This window comes from Nycticebus coucang, chromosome 2 (genome assembly GCF_027406575.1).
Source record: "Nycticebus coucang isolate mNycCou1 chromosome 2, mNycCou1.pri, whole genome shotgun sequence".
Taxonomy (NCBI): Eukaryota; Metazoa; Chordata; class Mammalia; order Primates; family Lorisidae; genus Nycticebus; species Nycticebus coucang.
Window position 1 is genome coordinate 2,199,138 of NC_069781.1, and position 20,756 is coordinate 2,219,893.

The following is a 20,756-nucleotide window of genomic DNA, read 5'->3' on the forward strand; positions in this document are numbered from 1 at the left end:
TAAAAAAGTTGCAGGTCCCATGAGAGGTGCCTGACTGTCCAGCCGTTCCAACACAACTCCGCACAGAGGCAGCCCCCGCGAGGACCAGTGTCACCGCGGCCGAGTCCACGGGGCACCGCCCGGACCTGGACACTCCCTAGGTCCACGTCAGTCCCCAGAGCCGCTTGGGCCGCGCTGGGCTCCCGTCCCGGCTCGGCAGGCCCTGGCCGGCCCCGAGGTCCGTCCCCTCTCTCGACCCAGTCGCGTCCCCGCAGCCTCGCCGCCGGTTCGGGGCTGGGCCCAGCCGCCGCCCTCCGCCCCGCCAGCACAGCCTCGCACCGCCCGCGGCCCCCATCCTCCTCCGCCCGCGCGGGCCTCCTCACCCGCGCAGCCGCGGACGGCCCTCAGGAACCGCGGGGGGACGCCCACCCGGCGACGAGCGCAGACACGGCCTCCGCCGCAGCCATCTTGGCACATCCGGCTCCAGCAGCCGCGCCGCCGACGTGTCCAGCTGCGGCGTCAGCGCGCGCCCCGCCCCTCAGCGCGTCCGCTCCTCCCCTGACCTCGTTCAGGCGCTCCCCGCCCCCTTGGTCCCGCCCCTCGCGTCATTCGCCGCCATCCCTTAGTCCCTCGCCCATTGGCCTCTCTCTTACCTGTATCTGTCCTTCACCGCCACCTCATTCCCTCGTGCCGCCCCCCCGGCCCCGCCCCACACCGAGTCCCTCGCGGGCGTTCGCCCAGGGCCCAACTCTTGGCCCCGCCCCTCCCTGCGTCCTTCCACCGCCTCAGCCCTTGGCCCCGCCTCTCGCCCACCTGCCCTGGCCGGGCGCGCCGGGGCCGCCCCGGGCCGTGACCCTGATTACGCTGGCTCTTTATCCTAGTCCTTTTTCGTTTTAGGATGTGAGAAGACACGAAATTCTTCATTCAAGGCCCCAAGGCAAGAATCTGTCTGAAGGACTGATGCCGACAGGTTCACGCACTGAGAACCGGCTGCTTGGCGGAGCCGAGAACTTGAGTGCAGCCCTAACTCATGCGCGCTGCTCCCAGTCTGCCGTTAGCCAGGAAGGCTGGAAGGCAGTCGGAGAACGACCGGCGCGTGCGCTGCGTGGCGGCTCCAAGCGGCGGCCGACTGCGCCTGCGCGCCGGGCAGCTGGGCGCACTCTGGTTGCCTGGTTACGGCTTTCGGCTTCAGGCTCGGGTTTGGCGCTCCAAGCTTTGAGTGACTCCTATGGAGCGAGCTAGCGTCTTGGAGCCTACTGGACGCGTCCCCGCCCTGGCAGGGAGGGCGGCCTGCTGCGTACCTTCTGCACTGCGCGCGGAACCGCCTCCGCACCCGGCAGGGTCCCCTCTTCGCTTCGTCTGTTCCTGTCCTCCGCGCTGGCCACCGCAGCTCCTGAGCCCCACTCCCCGGAGGTGGCAGGACTGTGTCTTGATGCTCCCCAGCTCTATTGCATGGACATCGGTGTGCAACGAGCACCGGACGCCTGGGCGACCCCCAAGTGACCAGGTGAGGCTGGTGGGGTCAGCCTCCTGCCTCTCTCATTGCCTTACTTGGTCCCCGGCTCCAACCAGGCCAGATACTGGCCAAGCCGTCCCGTGGGTTATCTCAGGGAACAAGTGGTACCGTCATTTGCATCTTCGTTTTCTGAAGATGGAAGGTAGGTTTGGCAAGTGAAGATTCGGGCAACCAGGCCCGGCCCACTCACCTGCACACCCACCTGGCAAGGACGCAGAAGAGAGGGACCTGCCCCTGCAGTTCCTTCCAGAGTGCAGGACGTGCTCTCCTCATGGCATGGCGCAAGGCTGAGCTCCCAGGGTCGGCTGAGGCCCACTGGGGATGTGAACTCGCTGGTCTCCAAGGGACCCGGACTCTGGGGAAGGAGAGAGTGTGATCTGTGTGCCACGATGGCAGAACCCCAGGTGATGCCAGGAGAGGTCAGCCTGGCTGACGTGGCACCGCATGCTGCTCTGCTAAGCTAACATTTGCCTTTCAGGAGTCAGGTTCCCAGCCTGTTTAAACACAGAGTTAAGGAACAAGTGGTGGGGCTCAGCTCTGGGCCACACAGGAGAGGCAACAATGACACCAGCCCCTACTGCCCTTGATCCACCTCCCCGGTGGTTGAGGTGCTTTGCAATCACTTTGTCCCAAAATCCTTCCACAGAGAGCGGTGTCTTGGTTAACCCTCCGGAAGAGGGGGGAGGCTCAGATGCTTTCCTGCTTGCTGTTTTTCACTCTCCAGTTGAATTCAAAAAGCCCAAGAGTTAGAAGCCCAGGACTTGCCCCTCTGGTGTCCTGGGAAGCCCTGTGGTCTTGCCCTGGTAGGCTCTGACGTGGAGAGACCATAAGCTGCAGAAACCCACCCTATCCTAGACACAAAATGCAAGGTCTCTGGATCCCGAGGCAGGACCCTGAGGGCAAAGATGTTGAAAAGGCAGCATTGTGTAGCCTCTTAGAGATGGCTTTAATGAATGCTGTGAGTCACCAAGTCACCTGCAAGGGCCTTGAGGCTACCTTTCTCCCCCCCATCTTCTCCCTAATCCTAAATGTGGAGACACTCAGCCTGTTCCTGGTGTGGAACAGAAGGTTCCTGCATCCTATGCTTAAGCCCATCTAGCCTATGGGCCACAGCCCTTCCAGGTTAAGGCCGAGCCTGCCACCTAGACGCAGTGTGCTCTTTGTTAGCTTCTTAATCTCTCCGCTCATCAGGTCCTCATCTCTGCGTGATGGTGCAGAGTGAGTACCTGAGCAGTCTGGGGACTGAAATGGGGTGCTATCGTTATTTACCCCAGGACAGGAGGCATTAACGGGGACTGTCTGGGGCAAATAGGAATGTAAGGCGACTCTGGCTGCAAACATGCTGGATCTGCACCTAGAAGGCGCCCTGCCATGATGGCCATAGTTCCTGCTTAGGTTTCCTTCCCTTTGCCTGTAATGTCCACTGGTCTCTCCATTGTCCCAACCCCACACCCCTCCAAATTACACTTGGAGGCTAGAAACAAATATCGCCTCCTTAAAGTCCTGCTAGTGGGCCAGAATCAACACCTGCTATACTGCGTTATGAGGAGGGTCAGCAGTCTCAGAGAGGACAGGACAGCCTTGCTGCCCACTCCCACCAGGCACATGGTAAGGAGGGTCAGCACTCTCAGGACAGGACAGCCTCGCTGCCCACTCCCAACAGGCACATTGTGATGAGGGTCAACAGTCTCAGTTAGACAGGACAGCCTTGCTGCCCACTCCCACCGGGCACATGGTAAGGAGGGTCAGTGGTCTCAAGACAGGACAGCCTTACTGCCCACTCCCACCAGGCACATGGTAAGGAGGGTCAGCAGTCTCAGTAAGGACTGGACGGCCTTACTGCCCACTCCCACCAGGCACATTATGAGGAGGGTCAGCAGTCTCAGTGAGGACTGGACGGCCTTGCTGCTCACTCCCACCAGGCACATGGTAAGGAGGTCAGCAGTCTCAAGACAGGACGGCCTTGCTGCTCACTCCCACCAGGCACATGGTGAGGAGGGTCAGCAGTCTCAGGACTGGACGGCCTTGCTGCTCACTCACACCAGGCACGTGGTGAGGAGGGTCAGCAGTCTCAGTGAGGACAGGACGGCCTTGCTGCTCACTCCCACCGGGCACATGGTGAGGAGGGTCAGCAGTCTCAGTGAGGACTGACGGTCTTACTGCTTATTCCCACCAGGCACATTGTGAGGAGGGTGAGCAGTCTCAGTGAGGACTGGACGGTCTTGCTGCTTATTCCCACCAGGCACATTATGAGGAGGGTGAGCAGTCTCAGTGAGGACTGGACGGTCTTGCTGCTTATTCCCACCAGGCACATTGTGAGGAGGGTGAGCAGTCTCAGTGAGGACTGGGCGGTCTTGCTGCTTATTCCCACCAGGCACATGGTGAGGAGGGTCAGCAGTCTCAGTGAGGACTGGACAGTCTTGCTGCTTATTCCCACCAGGCACATTGTGAGGAGGGTCAGCAGTCTCAGGACTGGACGGTCTTGCTGCTTATTCCCACCAGGCACATTATGAGGAGGGTGAGCAGTCTCAGTGAGGACTGGACGGTCTTGCTGCTTATTCCCACCAGGCACATTGTGAGGAGGGTGAGCAGTCTCAGTGAGGACTGGACGGTCTTGCTGCTTATTCCCACCAGGCACATGGTGAGGAGGGTCAGCAGTCTCAGTGAGGACTGGACGGTCTTGCTGCTTATTCCCACCAGGCACATTGTGAGGAGGGTGAGCAGTCTCAGTGAGGACTGGACGGTCTTGCTGCTTATTCCCACCAGGCACATTGTGAGGAGGGTCAGCAGTCTCAGTGAGGACTGGACGGTCTTGCTGCTTATTCCCACCAGGCACATTGTGAGGAGGGTCAGCAGTCTCAGTGAGGACTGGACGGTCTTGCTGCTTATTCCCACCAGGCACATTGTGAGGAGGGTGAGCAGTCTCAGGACTGGACAGTCTTGCTGCTTATTCCCACCAGGCACATGGTGAGGAGGGTCAGCAGTCTCAGTGAGGACTGGACGGTCTTGCTGCTTATTCCCACCAGGCACATGGTGAGGAGGGTCAGCAGTCTCAGTGAGGACTGGACGGTCTTGCTGCTTATTCCCACCAGGCACATTGTGAGGAGGGTCAGCAGTCTCAGTGAGGACTGGACGGTCTTGCTGCTTATTCCCACCAGGCACATTGTGAGGAGGGTGAGCAGTCTCAGGACTGGACAGTCTTGCTGCTTATTCCCACCAGGCACATTGTGAGGAGGGTGAGCAGTCTCAGTGAGGCATGGACGGTCTTGCTGCTTATTCCCACCAGGCACATTGTGAGGAGGGTCAGCAGTCTCAGTGAGGACTGGACGGTCTTGCTGCTTATTCCCACCAGGCACATTGTGAGGAGGGTCAGCAGTCTCAGTGAGGACTGGAGGTCTTGCTGCTTATTCCCACCAGGCACATGGTGAGGAGGGTCAGCAGTCTCAGTGAGGACTGGACGGTCTTGCTGCTTATTCCCACCAGGCACATTGTGAGGAGGGTGAGCAGTCTCAGGACTGGACAGTCTTGCTGCTTATTCCCACCAGGCACATTATGAGGAGGGTGAGCAGTCTCAGTGAGGACTGGACGGTCTTGCTGCTTATTCCCACCAGGCACATTGTGAGGAGGGTGAGCAGTCTCAGTGAGGACTGGAGGTCTTGCTGCTTATTCCCACCAGGCACATGGTGAGGAGGGTCAGCAGTCTCAGTGAGGACTGGACGGTCTTGCTGCTTATTCCCACCAGGCACATTGTGAGGAGGGTGAGCAGTCTCAGGACTGGACGGTCTTACTGCTTATTCCCACCAGGCACATGGTGAGGGAGGGTCAGCAGTCTCAGTGAGGACTGGACAGTCTTACTGCTTATTCCCACCAGGCACATGGTGAGGAGGGTCAGCAGTCTCAGTGAGGACTGGACGGTCTTACTGCTTATTCCCACCAGGCACATGGTGAGGAGGGTCAGCAGTCTCAGGACTAAACGGTCTTGCTGCCCACTCCCACTGGGCATGAAGCGTTAGTCATAAGTGGTGGCTGTGGAGTTTGTGGTGTAGGCCTGTTCACCACCTGGTACTGTGCTCAGCCCCTCATGTAGACCCTCATTCCTAGACATCAGTGCTGGAGGGAGCTGGGTCGGTTTGGCTGAATGCTCCAGGCAAAAAGCATATGAGGGCCTCAGAGGGGGGAAGAACTGATGAGGGCTTCCTGGAGAAAGCGGCAGGAATAGAGCTGAGGAGAACGGAGAAGTTGGAGAAGAAGCAGGTTGGGAGACAGCTGTGCCTTGGGAGTTTTCTGTGGCATCTATTCATCAGCCCCTGTAGCATGGGGGCCCCTATCTGTGTGCCACCTGGGCTGGCCAGTGGTGTGCAAGGAGAGGAGGCCCCTCTGGGGCCATGGTGGGCTATGTGCAGGGAACCCCAGGCCCATTGGCCTTCACATGCTCACAGTCACCAGGGAAGCCCTGCTGAGCACACAGCAAAGAGCTCTAGACATGTGCCCATGTTGTCACTGCTCCGTAGGTGCTCAACTCACTTGAGCCTCTTGGGGACATGGAGCAAGATAGCACATCTGGGGTGGCGCCTGTGGCTCAGTGAGTAGGGCGCTGGCGCCATATACCGAGGGTGGCAGGTTCAAACCCAGCCCCGGCTGAACTGCAACCAAAAAATAGCCGGGCGTTGTGGCGGGCGCCTGTAACCCCAGCTGCTCGGGAGGCTGAGGCAGGAGAATCGCTGAAGCCCAAGAGCTAGAGGTTGCTGTGAGTCCTGTAACATCATGGCACTCCACTGAAGGCGGTAAAGTACAAAAAAAAAAAAAAAGATAGCACATCTGTCTGCTCTGTGCAGGGCTGAGAACTGCACCCTGCATTGGGCTGTGGTGACCCACCTTCTGGCACAAGTGGACACATTTCCCCCAGGTGCACACTGTGGCTGGTAGAACTTGGATAAGGAACTCAAGCAATGGTTGGCCAGTTCTGGTGTCCAGCTGTGCCCTGGGACACCACCCAGGTATAGGGTCTTGGGCAAGCTACTTGGCTTTTCTGAGCCTCTGTTTCCATGCCTGCTGAAGGCAGTGATTACCTCACCCTGCCCTGGGCCTCCTCCGAGGACTTCTGGAACCAGCCTCACAGGGTGGCAAGAGTGAAATCCACACCAGGCCTGGCTCTGACCCAGGCCAGGCATGGAGTATGTTAGCCACGTCACCAGGCAGAAGCTGTGGCATGAGCATGGCACTCTTTAATCCCCAGCATCTTGAAACACACTTGGCACATGGGTCTCAGAGAACATTCTCTTGAATCATTGAGCCAAGTACTGATGACATAAGGTGATAAATAAGCCGTGTAGACAAAGTGGGAAGCATGAGGCAGGCATTGGTGTCACACGAACTCTGCTGCAGGTCATAGCATCCTCTTAGTGGTGGGGACTCTGAACTAAACCAGAGTCCTTCTTCCCAGACAGCTGTGTGCCAGGCACTGTTAGCAGCTGGACTGGACAGCTGCAGGTGGGCCCAGTGCAGATGGAGGGGTCTGGTGGGAGTTAGCTGCTGGGGAGGGCCAGGGACAAGGAACCAGAGCACATGTGTCTGCAGTGAGCAGTCTGCGTGACGGTTCTCAGGGCCGGGGTGGGGTGGGGGGCAGCATGCATTCTGTAGGCCCTCCTAAGGTGGTTTGCATGGAAGCAAGGGCAGCTTCTGGAGGCCTGTTACCCAGGAATGACCTTCTGCTCAGTTTGGCCTCCCAAAGGTCTCTGGCTAGGCACTAGGGAGAGCCAGTGGCCCAAGAGGCAGCCTTGGTGCCCTAGGCCAGAGACAAGGGTATTAGGACTAGGCCAGTGATTTGAACTGAGCCCTGGACAATCCCTGAGGCCAGGGACCCAGCTGTCCCCCTGCCGCTGCACCTGTCCTCAGCACAGAGAAGGGGCTCATGTGCATCAGTCCAGTGGACCAACACAACAGGAAGACAAGAGCCCCAAACATTTGGTGGTGGTTTACATTACAGTCTTGGGGATAGTGGATAGGGCAGCAAAGAGGTTCCCACTGTAGCTGGGAAGAGCTCCAGCTTCTGGGGCTGGGCTGGCCACAGCATTAACTCTGGGCAAGGTGAGTGGACAAGTCCTGTTTCCTGAGCTTCAGCTTCTCCATCTGAAGGTAACAAGGCTGGATGACCCAGGCTCTACAGGTCTTCCCAGTCCTCTGAGGAGAGATGACCCCTCAAGGGTACAAGGACATGGACCTGGGTGTCACAGAGCCCTGGCTCAAATGGGTGAACTTGCCTAAGTGGCTTAACCTCTTTGAGCTTAAGCCTCTTTACCTGCAGAGCAGGATAATGCTGTCAAGGATGGGCAAGGTGGCTCATGCCTGTGATCCAGCACTTTGGAAAGCCAAGCTCTTGCTTGAGGCCAGGAGGAGTTCAAGACCAGCCTGGGTAACATAGTGAGACCTGTCTCTACAAAAAATAAAGAGTAGATGTCCTTTAAAAGTTTTCATCATCTGGGGGCAAGACATGATTGCAAGAGGGACTTTACCTAACAATTGCAATCAGTGTAACCTGGCTTATTGTACCCTCAATGAATCCCCAACAATAAAAAAAAAGTTTTCATCATCAGTAAAAGTGGAGAAGAAATAACACTGTCAAAAGGAAGAGCTGTTAGGTAATGTACGTACAAAGCTCAGAGCCGCCCCTTAAAACTTGGTCTCCAGAGGAGCCAGGTTTAAGGGTGGGGACCTTCTCATGTTAGAAGGTCCCATTAATTTAGCTGTAATCACATAAGGCCACATTTAAGAAACTTTATTAGATTACATGCTTAAAAATGTATCATTTTGTAAAAATCTAGCTACTTTGTTCTTAATAATTTCAAAAAATGGAAGCTATTTTTTTTTTTTTTTTTTTAGTAGGCCTGGCCTGGCCAGGTTCAAACCCACCAGCCCTGGAGCATGTGGCCGGCACCCTAACCACTGAGCTACAGGCAGAGACAGAGTCTCAAGCTATTGCCCTGGGTAGAGTGCCATGGCTTCATTCTAGCTCACAGCAACCTCCAACTCTTAGATTCAAGCGATCCTCTTGCCTCAGTTTTTTCTATTTTTAGTAGAGACCGGGCCTTGCTCTTGCTCAGGCTAGTCTTGAACCCATGAGCTCAAACAATCCACCTGCCTCGGCCTCCCAGAATATTTGTTAATTTTAAAGCTAACTAACCTTTTTTATTTCTGAGACAGTATTATTCTGTCACCTGTCACCCTGGGTAGAGTGCTGTGGCATCATCATATCTCACAGCAACCTCGACCTCCCGGGCTCAAGCCATCCTCCTGCTTTAGTCTTTCTATTTTTAGTAGAGATGGGGGTCTTGCTGTTGCTCACACTGGTCTTGAACTCCTGAGCTTAAGTAATCTGCCTGCCTCAGTCTTCCAAGACTGCTGGGATTACAGGTATGAGCCCATCTCGCCCAGCCAGGTTGACTAACATTTTAATGACTCTGTGTCTGCTTTGTGTTTGAAAACATTTGAATATTTGGTTCCAACATGGGGGTCTGCAGTTTCAGTTGATCCTGTAGATGGGCATCAGTCATTTCTGACCTTCAGGGCTTCTTGATTTGGGTTAGGTAGGAGAATGTAGATCTGTAGCAGTAAGTGAAAAGCAAGAAAGCATTTTATGGGCATGCTGCAGAAGGTGTAGGCTAGTTCTTAGATAGTCGCAAATGTAGGTGCTGCCAAAAAGTGATGACATGAATAAGGCATGCCTGTGAAGCGAGGGGTATCTGTCTCTGGGAAGACAGGACTACAAAGTCCAGTAAAAAGACGTGATGAGGTTTTTCTTTTTCTTCAGTTGACTGTCAGATTGCAGTTCTATGCATTCCATTTGAAAATTGGCAGGTAACATTATGTTGGCTGAAAATGGAGTCACAAAGGCACAGATATGTTTCCAGAAATCTTGAAATCTGTTATCAAATTTTTATATCAATTGGAAAAGCAAGGCTACATATTTCCACTGCTCACAGAACTGTGTTTAGCCACTGTGTTGAAATGCATAAAATTACTCGCCTTAACTCGAGTTTGCTGTAAAATTTGGATTTTTTTTTTTTTTTTTTGCCTGTGAATGAGAAAATAACTATTTCATTTTGGGGCGTGGGCACACATCCCGTGTCAGAACTTCTGGAGCTGCTTCTTTGGTGCCAGCAACCTTGGCGACTCCGAGCATCTGGAAGTGCACGGTCTTGCTCAGGGGCTGGCAGCTCTGTGACAATGTCACCGACTTGGACACCCTTGAAGCAGGCGGCAGGTGCACAGACATGTTCTTGTGGTGCTTCTCAAAGTGATTGTACTTGTGGGTGGAGTGGAGATAGTCTTGGCGGATGACAGTGGTCCTCTGCGTCTTCATCTTGGTCACCACGCCAGACAAGATCCACCCTTGGATGGAGACGTTACCAGTGAAGGGGCATTTCTTGTCAATGTAGGTGCCCTCTCTCTTTGGGAGTCTTGAAACCCAGACAGATTGTAGTACTGAGGGAGCTTCCCCTTGCCAGTTTTTCCTAACAGGACTCCCTTGTTCTTTTTGTTTTGTTTTTATTATTATTAAATCATAGCTGTGTACATTAATGCAATCATGGGGCACCATATACTGGTTTTATAGACCATTTGACATATTTTCATCACACTGGTTAACATAGCCTTCCTGGCATTTTCTTAGTTATTGTGTTAAGACATTTATATTCTACATTTACTAAGTTTCACATGTACCCTCGTAAGATGCACTGCAGGTGTAATCCCACTAATCACCCTCCCTCCGCCCATCCTCCCCCCTCCCTTCCCTCCCTCTCCCCCTTCCCCATATTCTTAGGTTATAACTGGGGTATAGCTTTCATATGAAAGCCATAAATTAGTTTCATAGTAGGGCTGAGTACATTGGATACTTTTTCTTCCATTCTTGAGATACTTTACTAAGAAGAATATGTTCCAGCTCCATTCCATATATCCCTTGTTTTTTTGAAAGATAATCAGCTGCTTTTGGTAGGCTTGCTCAGTCTGAATGTCCCCATCTTTCCAGCCGCAAAATTTGGATTTAGTCAAAAGGTTGCCCTTAAGTGCCTAGAAGGTCATGGCTCGGCACCCTTAGCTCAGTGGTTAGGGTGCTGGCCACATACACCAAGGCTGGTGGGTTCGAACCCCGCCTGGGCCTGCTAAACAACAATGACAACTACAAAAAAAGAAATAGCCAGACATTGTGGGGGGCGCCTGTAGTCCCAGCTACCGGGAGGCTGAGGCAAGAGAATCACTTAAGCCCAAGAGTTTGAGGTTGCTGTGAGCTTGTGATGCCACAGCACTCTACTGAGGGTGACATAGTGAGACTCTGTCTCAAAATATATATATAACATATATATTATATAAAGGACCTATATATATATATATATGTAAAAATAAAGGACCTATAAGGTCACATGTGGCCTTAAGGCTGCGGGTTCCCCACCCCTGGACTGGGTCTTTTCAGATGGGCACTGGCAGGGTGCTGCCACCTGGGGGAGGCAGAGAGCTGCCTGGAGTTGCCAGGCCCGCCCCAGCATCTTGAGTCTGGAACACCTGGAGCTCCTTCAGGATTATGCCCCACTGCAGCCAGGGGAAGGTGTTGGCTCCTCCATCACTGCAGCCCCCCAGGAGTTATTCACCTCCAGACTTCTGGGGGCAGTGGGGTTTGCTAAAGACGGCAGGGGCTCCATAAATACTCCTACAGTTGAGCATATTGGAAAACAGAATGTTTACTTTTCAAGCTTTGAGCTCAGTGATTAATCCTCACCACTAGGGAAGTGAATGGGTTCTTTTTGTTAGAGACAGAGTCTCACTTTGTTGCCCTAGGTAGAGTGCTATGGCGTCACAGCTCACAGCAACTTCCAGCTCATGGGCTTAGGCGATTCTCTTGCCTCAGCCTCCCAAGTAGCTGGGACTACAGGCACCCACCACAACACCTGGCTATTTTTTGTTGCAGTTTGGCCGGGGCCAGGCTCGAACCCGCCACCCTGGGTATATGGGACCAGTGCCCTACTCATTGAGTCACAGGCATCACCCATGAATGGGGTGGTTTTTTTGTTTGTTTGTTTGTTTGCAGTTTTTGACCGAGGTCGGGTTTGAACCTACCACCTCCAATATATGGGGCCAGTGTCCTACTTGGGGTGTTTTTTAATACAAAGGATCTGCATTCGGTTTCATCTCATCTCCACGGGCACCACTGGTGAGCAATGTGGGCAGATGTGGCCAGGGGAAGTATCACTCCAGGCCACTAGTGTACATTTTTTTTCTTTTTTAATCCACCCCCCCCCCAATAAGGAAACAAGTTGGTAGAAAATAAGTCATTTATTTACTTAAAGTTATACTCTTTTATAAGGCTTTTTTTTTTTTTTAATAAATGAAGAAATAGGAACAAGCCACAAGTTCAAGCTTGTGTAAAGAACACTGAAAGTCTACCAGGGAGGCACTTCACACACAGCACCTGTTGTGCACAAGTAGAGCTTTGGTGGGAATGTCTGGTGACACCTTTGAGCTTAGGTTTCCCCATCTGAACAAGTGTAGGGGCTGCTGCCTGGTCTGAAAGATTCCCATTTCACCCACGAGGACTCTGAGGTGCAGAGACCTCCAGTTACCAACAAAAAAAAATCAGTAATCACTTCGCACAGACTGGCGTGCTACCAGCTCAGGTGCAAGGAACAGCGTTTCCCAAAGTGTCCATCTGGCCTGTGCCTCTGTCTGTAGATCAAGAATGGGCCCATCCTGGAACCCCTGCACCACCTCCCCAAGACCCTGCCCCACATAAGCCCTGTCAAGACCCTGTTTCTCCCAGAGTCACGGCATACCAAGCCCATAGACTTCCTACCGGTCACCCTTCAAGATACTGTCACCAGTGACCAAGCTGGACCATGCTGTTTGGATTTTGTTTCAAATTACTTTTACTGAATAATAAATAGGCATTTTCACCAAGGATCTCTGTTGGGGCAGCCCCCACACAGCCACGTGGGGAGTACACCCTCTTTCAGTCTGTGCTAATGGCCCTGTCCCTACAAGTAGAGCCCCTTGGGGTGGTCTGGGGATGGGACTGGGCTATGATGAGATAAGGAGTATGGGAATCAGCTCTGCTGCTAGGCACAGTCTAGCTCCACAGATGGTTTCTGGAAAAAAGACTTTCTGGATGAAGGAAACAGCCCATGCGCTATGCCCCCCTTCCCTGCACTGGGCAGCCCTGCCTGCAGCCTAACATTCGGGCTCTAGCACTGTGCCCTGAGGGTGCTGTCTCCACTTTGGCAGCAGTAGAGCCAGACGGTGCCATGATGCAACCTATATCCTGCACTAGAGACAGAGGGGTCTAGAGGTCACCTTGACATTCTTCTGTGGTCTAAATCTGTACTCTCCAACATGATCACCACGAACTTCATGTGGTCACTGACTGACCACTGAAAATTTGCTCAGTCTGGGCAAACCAGGCTGTGCTGCAAGTGTGAAGTGCACATTGGTTTTCAAAGATACCATCAAAAAGTAAAACATCTCATTAACTGTTTATATTGGTTACATGTTGAAGTGACTAATACTGCGGAAATATTGGATTAACTAACATGCATTCTTAAACTTCACCGGGCTCGGCACCCGTAGCTCAGTGATTAGGGCGACAGCCACATACACTGGGGCTGGAGGGTTCAAACCTGGCCCGGGCCTGCTAAACAACAACAACAACAACAACAAATATAGCCAGGTGTTGTAGCAGGCTCCTGTAGTCCCAGCTATTTGGGAGACTGAAGCAAGAGAATTGCTTAAGACTAAGAGTTTGAGGTTGCTGTGAGCTGTGACAGCACGGCACTCTACCAAGGGCAACATAGTGAGACTCTGTCTCAAAAAGTAAATAAATAAATAAACTTCACCTGTGTCTTTTCTACCTCTTTGATGTGGCTACTGAAATATTTAGAATCATACGTGGCCCCGATTGTCTTTGTTTGGGATGCTGCTGGTCCTTCCTCACCCCCAGTCACACAGCAATCATGGAGGAAGGAAGCGTGGGGCAGGGAGGCCGTGTCTCCGTTACCAAGACTATGAGCCGTCCCCGGGGAAGGGACAGCTGCCTGGACCCGCCAGCCAGTGCTGCTGGGGTTGTGGCCCTGGGATAAGCAGGATCCTGTATAAGTTTGCTCAGCTGCCAGAAGCACCCCCCACTTTAGGCTTCAACAGAAACGTGTCCCTCTCAGTTCTGCAGGTCGGAAGCCCCAGGTCGAGACGGCAGGCTGGCTCCTTCTGAGCCTCTCTCCTTGGCTTGCATGCCGTCTTCTCCCTGTGTCTTGAGGGTGACATGACCTAACCTCCTCTTGTCACAAGGACACCACTGCTACTGCTTTAGGCCCACCCTCACAACCTCGTTTTACCTGGGCGACCTCTATAAAGGCCTTGTCTCCAAATACCGTCAATGTTCTGAGCTCGTGGGCGTCAGGCTTTCAACACAAGAATTTGGGGTGGGGGCACAATTGAGTCCAAAACAGATTCATCAAGCCGGGGGTATGTTGGCTGAGGAAGGGCTGTTCCTCCCTGGGAGTCCGTGGGTGGCCAGGCAGGAGTTGTCCAAGGTGAAGGATGGCAGAGCAGGTGGCTCCAGTTGTATCATCCAGTTAGAGCTGGAGGGAAAGGCCAGGTGACTGTGGGGACTCTGGAGCCCAGGCAGAGGGAACAGCATGGGACCTGGGAAAACCAGCATGTATTAGGCCTTCTTTAGGGTGCTGTGTGACTCCTCCATGAGGGGCCTGGGTGGGAGTGGAAGGTCAAGGTGGGCCTTGAGGACAAAGTGCTGGACTCTCACTGCTTTTGGAAGGAGCTGCCCCTCCAGGGCAATCACTCAGTCTGCTCTGTCATTTAGTCCTCATGGCTAGGCATGGCTGGGCACTATCTTCTGTGCTCTCTGAACACCAGAGGCCCCTTGTGCTACCCTGCGGGCTGCCTCCCGACTGCTGGGGACCCCACTGACTTAGGGAGCAGAGCAGTTCTCCGAAGACTTGGGGGCCCCCTCTTGCAAACCACATGGAGGGCCTGACACTGCCTAAAGGTCTTTCTTTCATTTAAGGGTAATGTGTTGAGATAGGAGTCACGGAACATAAAATTGGCCACTTGAAAGGGTCCCGTTCAGTGGCATTTAGTGCCCTCGTGGTGCTGTGCAGCCACCACCTCTCCCTAGTTCCAGAACATTCCAGGTAAAACCCCACAGCTACTAAGTAGTCACTGCCCATGGCCCCACCCTGGGAACATCCAAGCTGCCCGCTGTCCCTGAGGATTTAATCACTGATGACGTTTCACATAAACGGAACCATGCCTCGTGTGGCCTTCTGTGTCAGCTTGTTTCACTGATGGTAACGTCTCGAGGCTCGCCCCCGCTGTGCTGCGTGTTGGTACAGAATGATGCTTCAGTGTGTGCCTGGCTCAGGGTTCTCCAGAGACTTAGAAGCAATAGGATCCATGGGGGAGAGAAAGAGATCATTGCAGGGAACTGACAGGGGTGGTTGTGGGGCCAATGAGCCCACGCTCTGTAGCCAGCGAGCAGGGGGCCTGACGTAAGTGCCAGTTGAAGGCCAGCTGGCTTGAGGCCCAGGAAGAGCCAACATTTCGGTCCAAGTCCGAAGGCAGGCAGAGGCCGATGGCCCAGTGCAAGTAGTCAGGCCGTCCCTCACATTTGTCTCTTTTGTTCTATCCAGGCCTTCAGTTGTTGGGGTAAGGTCCACCCACGTGCGGGAGGCCACCTGCTGTACTCAGCCTGTGGATGAAATGTTATACTCATCCAGCAATATGTGGAGACACACTCAGGGCATCTGGCCACCTGAGCTTCGTCACCATGATGTGCACAGACCACGTTTCAGTTACCTGCTTATCAGTGGACGGACCTTCGCTTTCAGTTGTTATGAATGACACTGTGGAGTGCATGCGGCGCAAGTTCTGCGGTTCTTGTCCTCATTTCCTTTAGATAGATGCCTAGGGTGGGATTTCAGGTGCTGGGTGTTCTCTGGGCAGCACTGGCCCAGTCAGGCCACTTGCTGTAGCCCAGGCATGACTCTCCTTGCTATAGGCTCTTCCTCACGTTTCTTGGTGACCAGAAGAAATGGAACACACGATGGAGATATTTTGGGCTCAGATTTGTCCTTGGATAGGCCAGGCCTGAGGCAGGTGGCACTCTACAGTTGAAAGGGGTATGGAGACTCCCCGTCACTCTGGTTTGAAGCTGCTGGCCTGCCCTGATGGCAGAGGGCCAGGTAGAGGGAGAGGCCTACCCCTGTGCTTGGCAGACAGCTCTGTCAGGCTGGGGGTTTCTGGTACCCAGGCCACAGGGCCCCACTTTTCTGCTCTGCTCAGCCAAGTGCCCCCTTTGGTTCATGGAAGCTCCAGACTTACTCCCCCATGCCCTGGGCTGTCCTGTCAGAGGCTTCTGAGGCTCAGTTTCCCCTCCCACTAGGGGCTGAGATCCTAACTAGTCTCCAGCGCCCCAAAGGGCTGGGCCTCTGTGGTAAGGCCCCTGCCCATGCCCCCCTAGCCTGCTGCAGGGGTCCCTGCAGGCCATCCCTAGGCTGCATGTGGCCAAGAGGGACAGAAGAGCCCTGAGCTGCTGGGAGGGCAAACTTACTCCTAGGTGTCCTGAGCTGTGTCACTCCAGAATCAAAGTCCCTTCAGATATGGCCATAAACCCCCTCTCCCCACTGCCATGTCCCCACTTCCATTCGCAGGGTCTGGCCCAGGCAGGCTGCAGACACTCAGGGGCCTTATGGGAACAGTGTGGTCCCTGACACCTTTGTGGGACAGGACCAGGGGGCCTCTCCATCACTCTCCCTTCAGAAAGGTCCCAAAGAACAGTCCTCCCTCCTTCCCTTCCAGAAAGTGAGCCAAAGGCAATAGCCTTACTTAGCAAAATGTAAATAACCATCTGCATCATTTTTATTGCAAATCACTTAACAAAAAAGATGAAAAAAAATACATCATTTTCATTATCTAGTTTTGCATGTAGATAACTTTAAAAATTTTTCCTTTTTCTGTAAACTACACTCTTATTTTATAAAACATAGTAAGAATCAACACCTATGTGTCTGGTCACACCCACGAGGGATGACATCGCCCCCACCCCCACCCCCCCACCAAAACCTGGAGAAGCTGCCCTGAGGTGGCAGGTGCTCCTGGGTGGCCAGGAACTGAGTCACCTTCTGACACCCCTCATCACACGACACATGACAGACTTGTTCATTTAGATTTTTTAAACAAAATCCACCATTAAAAATGTATTTACAGACATTTATTCTGCCACAGGCTTATACTTAACATCACAAGGGTCTGCTCCCCCCTGCCAGCACGCATCCCCACATAAGCAGGGTGCTCGAGACCAGGCTCCCCGCCTCCCTGACCACAGCCACTGGGAGAAGAACTAAGAACACAGCCCATGACTTTCTAGAACCTCCACGTAAGTGGCTCTGCCACATCTCTGAGCAAAACAGGAGCCCTGAGTAGTCGGGCCCACGAGCCTGGGCCCAGCCCCTGCTGAACGTGTAGGATGCCCTTTAGGCTGGTGTGCCGCAGCCCTCCAGCAGGGCTGGCCCAGGCAGAGTCTCTCCTCAGCAAAGGGTAGGATCCCACCGCGGGCGTCCCAGGTGGGACCATGGATCCATATGTCTAAGCTGTACGTATACATGATACTTAGAGGACCAGGGGTAACTACATAATAGTGAACCCGAAACAAAGATTCATGACTGGTACCATGGAATGAACTCTGGGTGTACCCCAAGAACACATTTTAAAAAGCATGCTTGAAACACATTATCAGAAAAACACCAAAATATCTGAATGCCATCATTTTACTTAAGTTTTCTATTTTATATGCCAATTAATCCACAGGCCTAACATGTGGATCTGCCCCTTTTTGTCTGTCTCTGGAGGCATCTTCGTGAAGAATGCAGGTGACGCTGGGGGAGGTGCCGGGCCGTTATGGGGGAGGTGGGTGCTGGGGAGAGGGCAGCAGGCTGGGCACCCTGGAGCTTTTTGGCTGATGCTTGTTCAAACCTCCCTTCTCCAACATCATTTCTTTTTGGATTATGAAAGTAAGAAATCAATAAATAAATGGCATTTATAAATCATGAATCTTTGTTTATATTTTACAAACACATAAAGAATCTTTATACTAACTAGAAAAATCATAAGAACTAGTTTATTTTCTTGGAGCCATACAAAACAGTACATATAAATAAAAAGGCAGTGTTTCTGTGTAAAATAAAAGTACATAAATAAATACTAAAAAAAAAAAATTTTTTTTTAATTCTTATTTTGTATAAAAACATGTTTTTTTAAAAAGGCTCCTTAGTCTGTGTGATGCCCAGACCCGCCTGCGGTTGTCTACTTGAAGGCCTCCGGAATGTGGGCAACCTGGGACTGCATGCTGGTGGGTGGGCTGGAAACACCCTCAGACCAGTCGGAGACATTGGAATGCGGTGATGAGCTGGACCACTGGTCGGGGGACTCTGGGGATGGGGTGAGGAAAGGGTGCTCGGGCACCTGCAGCTGGTGGCTGGGGGTGTTGTCCACAGGGGAGGAGGAATAGCTGTGCTGTGAGGGGGGCGTCAGAAACTGCGCTGTGGTCATGGGCGGGGCCAGCGAGGATGGCAGTGAGGTGGGCGGGGCCAAGCCCTCAGGTGGCAGGACAGTGTGCACTGTCAGGCTGCCAGGGCCCAGTGGCTGCACCTCGGCCTGGCTCGGCTCCCCACCCAGGAAGCTCCGGCCCAGGTGGCTGCTGGCCGCTGAGCCCACCCCAAGATGCGGCTGCAGGGTCTGCTGCTGCTGCTGGATGTTTGGTGGCTGCAGGGTCTGCTGCTGCACCTGTAAGTTCTGCTGCTGCACCTGTGGGGTCTGCCCCAGGTGGGGCTGGGTGGCCAGACGCGTGCTGGGCAGGCCCTGGTAGCTCATCATCTGGGACAGCGTGTTGGCGGCCAGGCCACTGGGCAGCGGGCCCATCAAGCCGTGCTGGAGACCGGGGCCCTGTGCGCTTAGGGTGCTGGCCGCCACACTCCCTCGCAGCGGGTTGTACTGGCTGGGCACCATGCCGTTCTGCAGTCGGGACAGCCACTCGCACTGGCCGTTCAAGCTGGCAGCCCCACCCACAGTGAAATTCATGGCCCCTCCACCGCTGGCAGAGCCCAGGATCGAGCTGGTGCCAGAGGCCACAGGCAGGTGTGAGAGGCGTGGGGGGCCAGCCTCAAAAGCCAGCCGGCCACCTGCACCTAGAGCTGCCATCTCTGGCTTGGCTGCCACGTTCAGGTGGCCAACGCCCAGGTGGGTGTCGGGCATGCCAGGCAGGTGGTTGAGAGGCATGGATGGAGACTGCTGGAACGGCGAGGCCAGGAGGGGCGGCGAGGCCACATCCGACAAGTAGCCGTGGGGCGACTCCAGGGAGTCCACAGGCGACAGCATGCTGGAGCTGTCCAGTAGGCAGCCCTTGCCATCCTGGGACTTCTTCCTCCGTGCCTTGAGGTCCTTGGCCTCTTTGCCGCCGCAGACCAGGCCTTTGGTGCTGGGCTTCCGGGCCTTCTTGCCCTGCATGGCAGGCTTGAGGTTGCCCAGGTAGCCGTTGGGTGAGCACAGAGGGGGTGAGAGGGTTGGGGTGGCCCCCAGGCCAGCACCATGTAGTGGGGGGCTGCGCACCAGGTTGTGCTCGTCCAGCAGCCGCACGATGTCATGGTGCATACGCTCCTGTGCAATGTCCCGTGGCAGGCGATCCATGTGGTCAGTGATGTCCCGATTGGCAAAATGGTCCAGAAGGACCTTGGCAGTCTCGTAGCTGCCCTCTCGGGCAGCCAGGAACAGAGGGGTCTCCTCCTAGGGGACACAGGCATAGGCAGGTGAGGGGACCCTGCAGCTGGTCCCAGTGCTCTGTTACCAGAGGCTCATGGGGGGCTGGAAGCTGATGGTGACTCTACCCCAGCATCCTGCAATGCCTGGCTTGGTTCACCTTTAGAGACAGGGTCTCGCTCTTGTTCAGGCTGGTCTCGAACCTGTGAGCTCAAGGCAATCCACCCATCTCATTCTCCCAGAGTGCTAGGATTACAGGCACGAGCCACTGTGCCTGGCCTGTAACACTTTTCTAAAATGTTAAAGCTTTACACGCATCTCCTAAGACCCTCTCAGGGAGGTCTGTGGGATCCCCTATTCCAAATGTTGCTACTTTAAGGGGAGAGGGTGTCAATGTGCCCCACTGAAAACCTGACAAACTGTGGCCTTCTTCCCTCTCCCCACAAACATGCACTGATCATGGCAGCTCACACCCGTAATCCTAGCACTTTGGGAGGCTGAGGTGGGCAGATGGCTGGAGCTCAGGAGTTTGAGACCAGCCTGAGCAAGAATGAGACACTGTCTCCAAAAATAGCCGGGCATTGTGGCAGGTGCCCGGAGTTCCAGCTAATCGGGAGGCTGAGGCAAGAGAATCACTTGACCCTTAGAGTTTGAAGTTGCTGTGAGCTATGACATAATGGCACTCTACCAGGGTGACAAAGTTAGACTCTGTCTCAAAACAATAAAAAGAAAAAACTGAAAATGCACAGACCAAAAAACACTGCAGCAATTCAGGGGCCTGGGGGTCCCCAAACTGCATCATGACAGGGAGGAAGCTCCCTGCCCAGATGGCACCAAGGTACCCAGGGTCTGCATTCCTTTCCAGGGTCTCTCTGTGCTACAGGTGCAACACACATCACGTGAGACTGCTGACCATGGACCGGGGACTGAGAAGTCTCCCGCCACCCAGCTACTGGGCAACCTCAAGCCTGCCATGCAGGGCAGGAAGGCCCGGAAGCCCAGCACCAAAGGCCTGGTCTGCGGCAGCAAAGAGGCCAAGGACCTTAAGGTGCAGAGGAAGAAGTCCCAGGATGGCAAGGGCTGCCTGCTGGACAGCTCCAGCATGCTGTCGCCTGTGGACTCTCTGGAGTTGCCTCATGGCTACTTGTCAGATGTGGCCTTGCCACCCCTCCTGCCCTCCCCGTTCCAGCTGCTCCATCCATGCCTCTCAACCACTGTGGCCAGCTGCTCTGGAGTCCTGGCCTCGGTCTCCCTCCTTCCCCATCAGGTCACAGGCCCCCTGTGGACTCTGGTACCCAACGCCTGCTGCATCCCCTCACCCAGGCAGGACAGACCCTGGCTCAACACAAGGGGGTGGGCAGGAGTGAGGGAAGAGCTTAGTGCCCACACCATACACTGCGACCCCAGCAGGCAGCCTTGCACATAGGGGCCTCCACAAACACAGGGGGTGAAGTGC

At 54.2% G+C, this 20,756-nt stretch overlaps 2 protein-coding genes and 1 pseudogene across 17 annotated transcripts in view; all 3 read right to left on the reverse strand.

The window, feature by feature from the left end:
* The window catches only part of SEC16A (SEC16 homolog A, endoplasmic reticulum export factor), a 39,890-nt gene extending 38,838 nt beyond the window's left edge, over window positions 1–1,052 (reverse strand). For 8 of the 15 annotated variants that reach the window (XR_008373480.1, XM_053558029.1, XM_053558001.1 and 5 more), the window contains exon 1: window positions 793–1,050. Coding sequence is in view for 13 of the 15 variants with exons in the window: in XM_053558029.1 (XP_053414004.1) it covers window positions 793–903 (111 nt within the window). In the remaining 2 variants the exon portion in view is untranslated. Of the gene's footprint in view, window positions 1–362; window positions 535–792 lie in introns of those variants that run through there. The other 7 variants (XM_053557955.1, XM_053557927.1, XM_053558046.1 and 4 more) reach the window with 5 other exon arrangements.
* Window positions 1,053–9,584: 8,532 nt separating this feature from the next.
* On the reverse strand, window positions 9,585–15,406 carry LOC128573785 (40S ribosomal protein S11-like; annotated as a pseudogene).
* Window positions 15,407–16,287: 881 nt separating this feature from the next.
* The window catches only part of NOTCH1 (notch receptor 1), a 44,595-nt gene continuing 40,126 nt past the window's right edge, over window positions 16,288–20,756 (reverse strand). The window contains exon 34 of one of the 2 annotated variants that reach the window (XM_053557899.1): window positions 16,288–19,327. In XM_053557899.1, the coding sequence (XP_053413874.1) occupies window positions 17,852–19,327 (1,476 nt within the window). In that variant the 3' untranslated portion in view covers window positions 16,288–17,851. The remainder of the gene's footprint in view (window positions 19,328–20,756) is intronic. The other variant, XM_053557906.1, reaches the window with a different exon arrangement.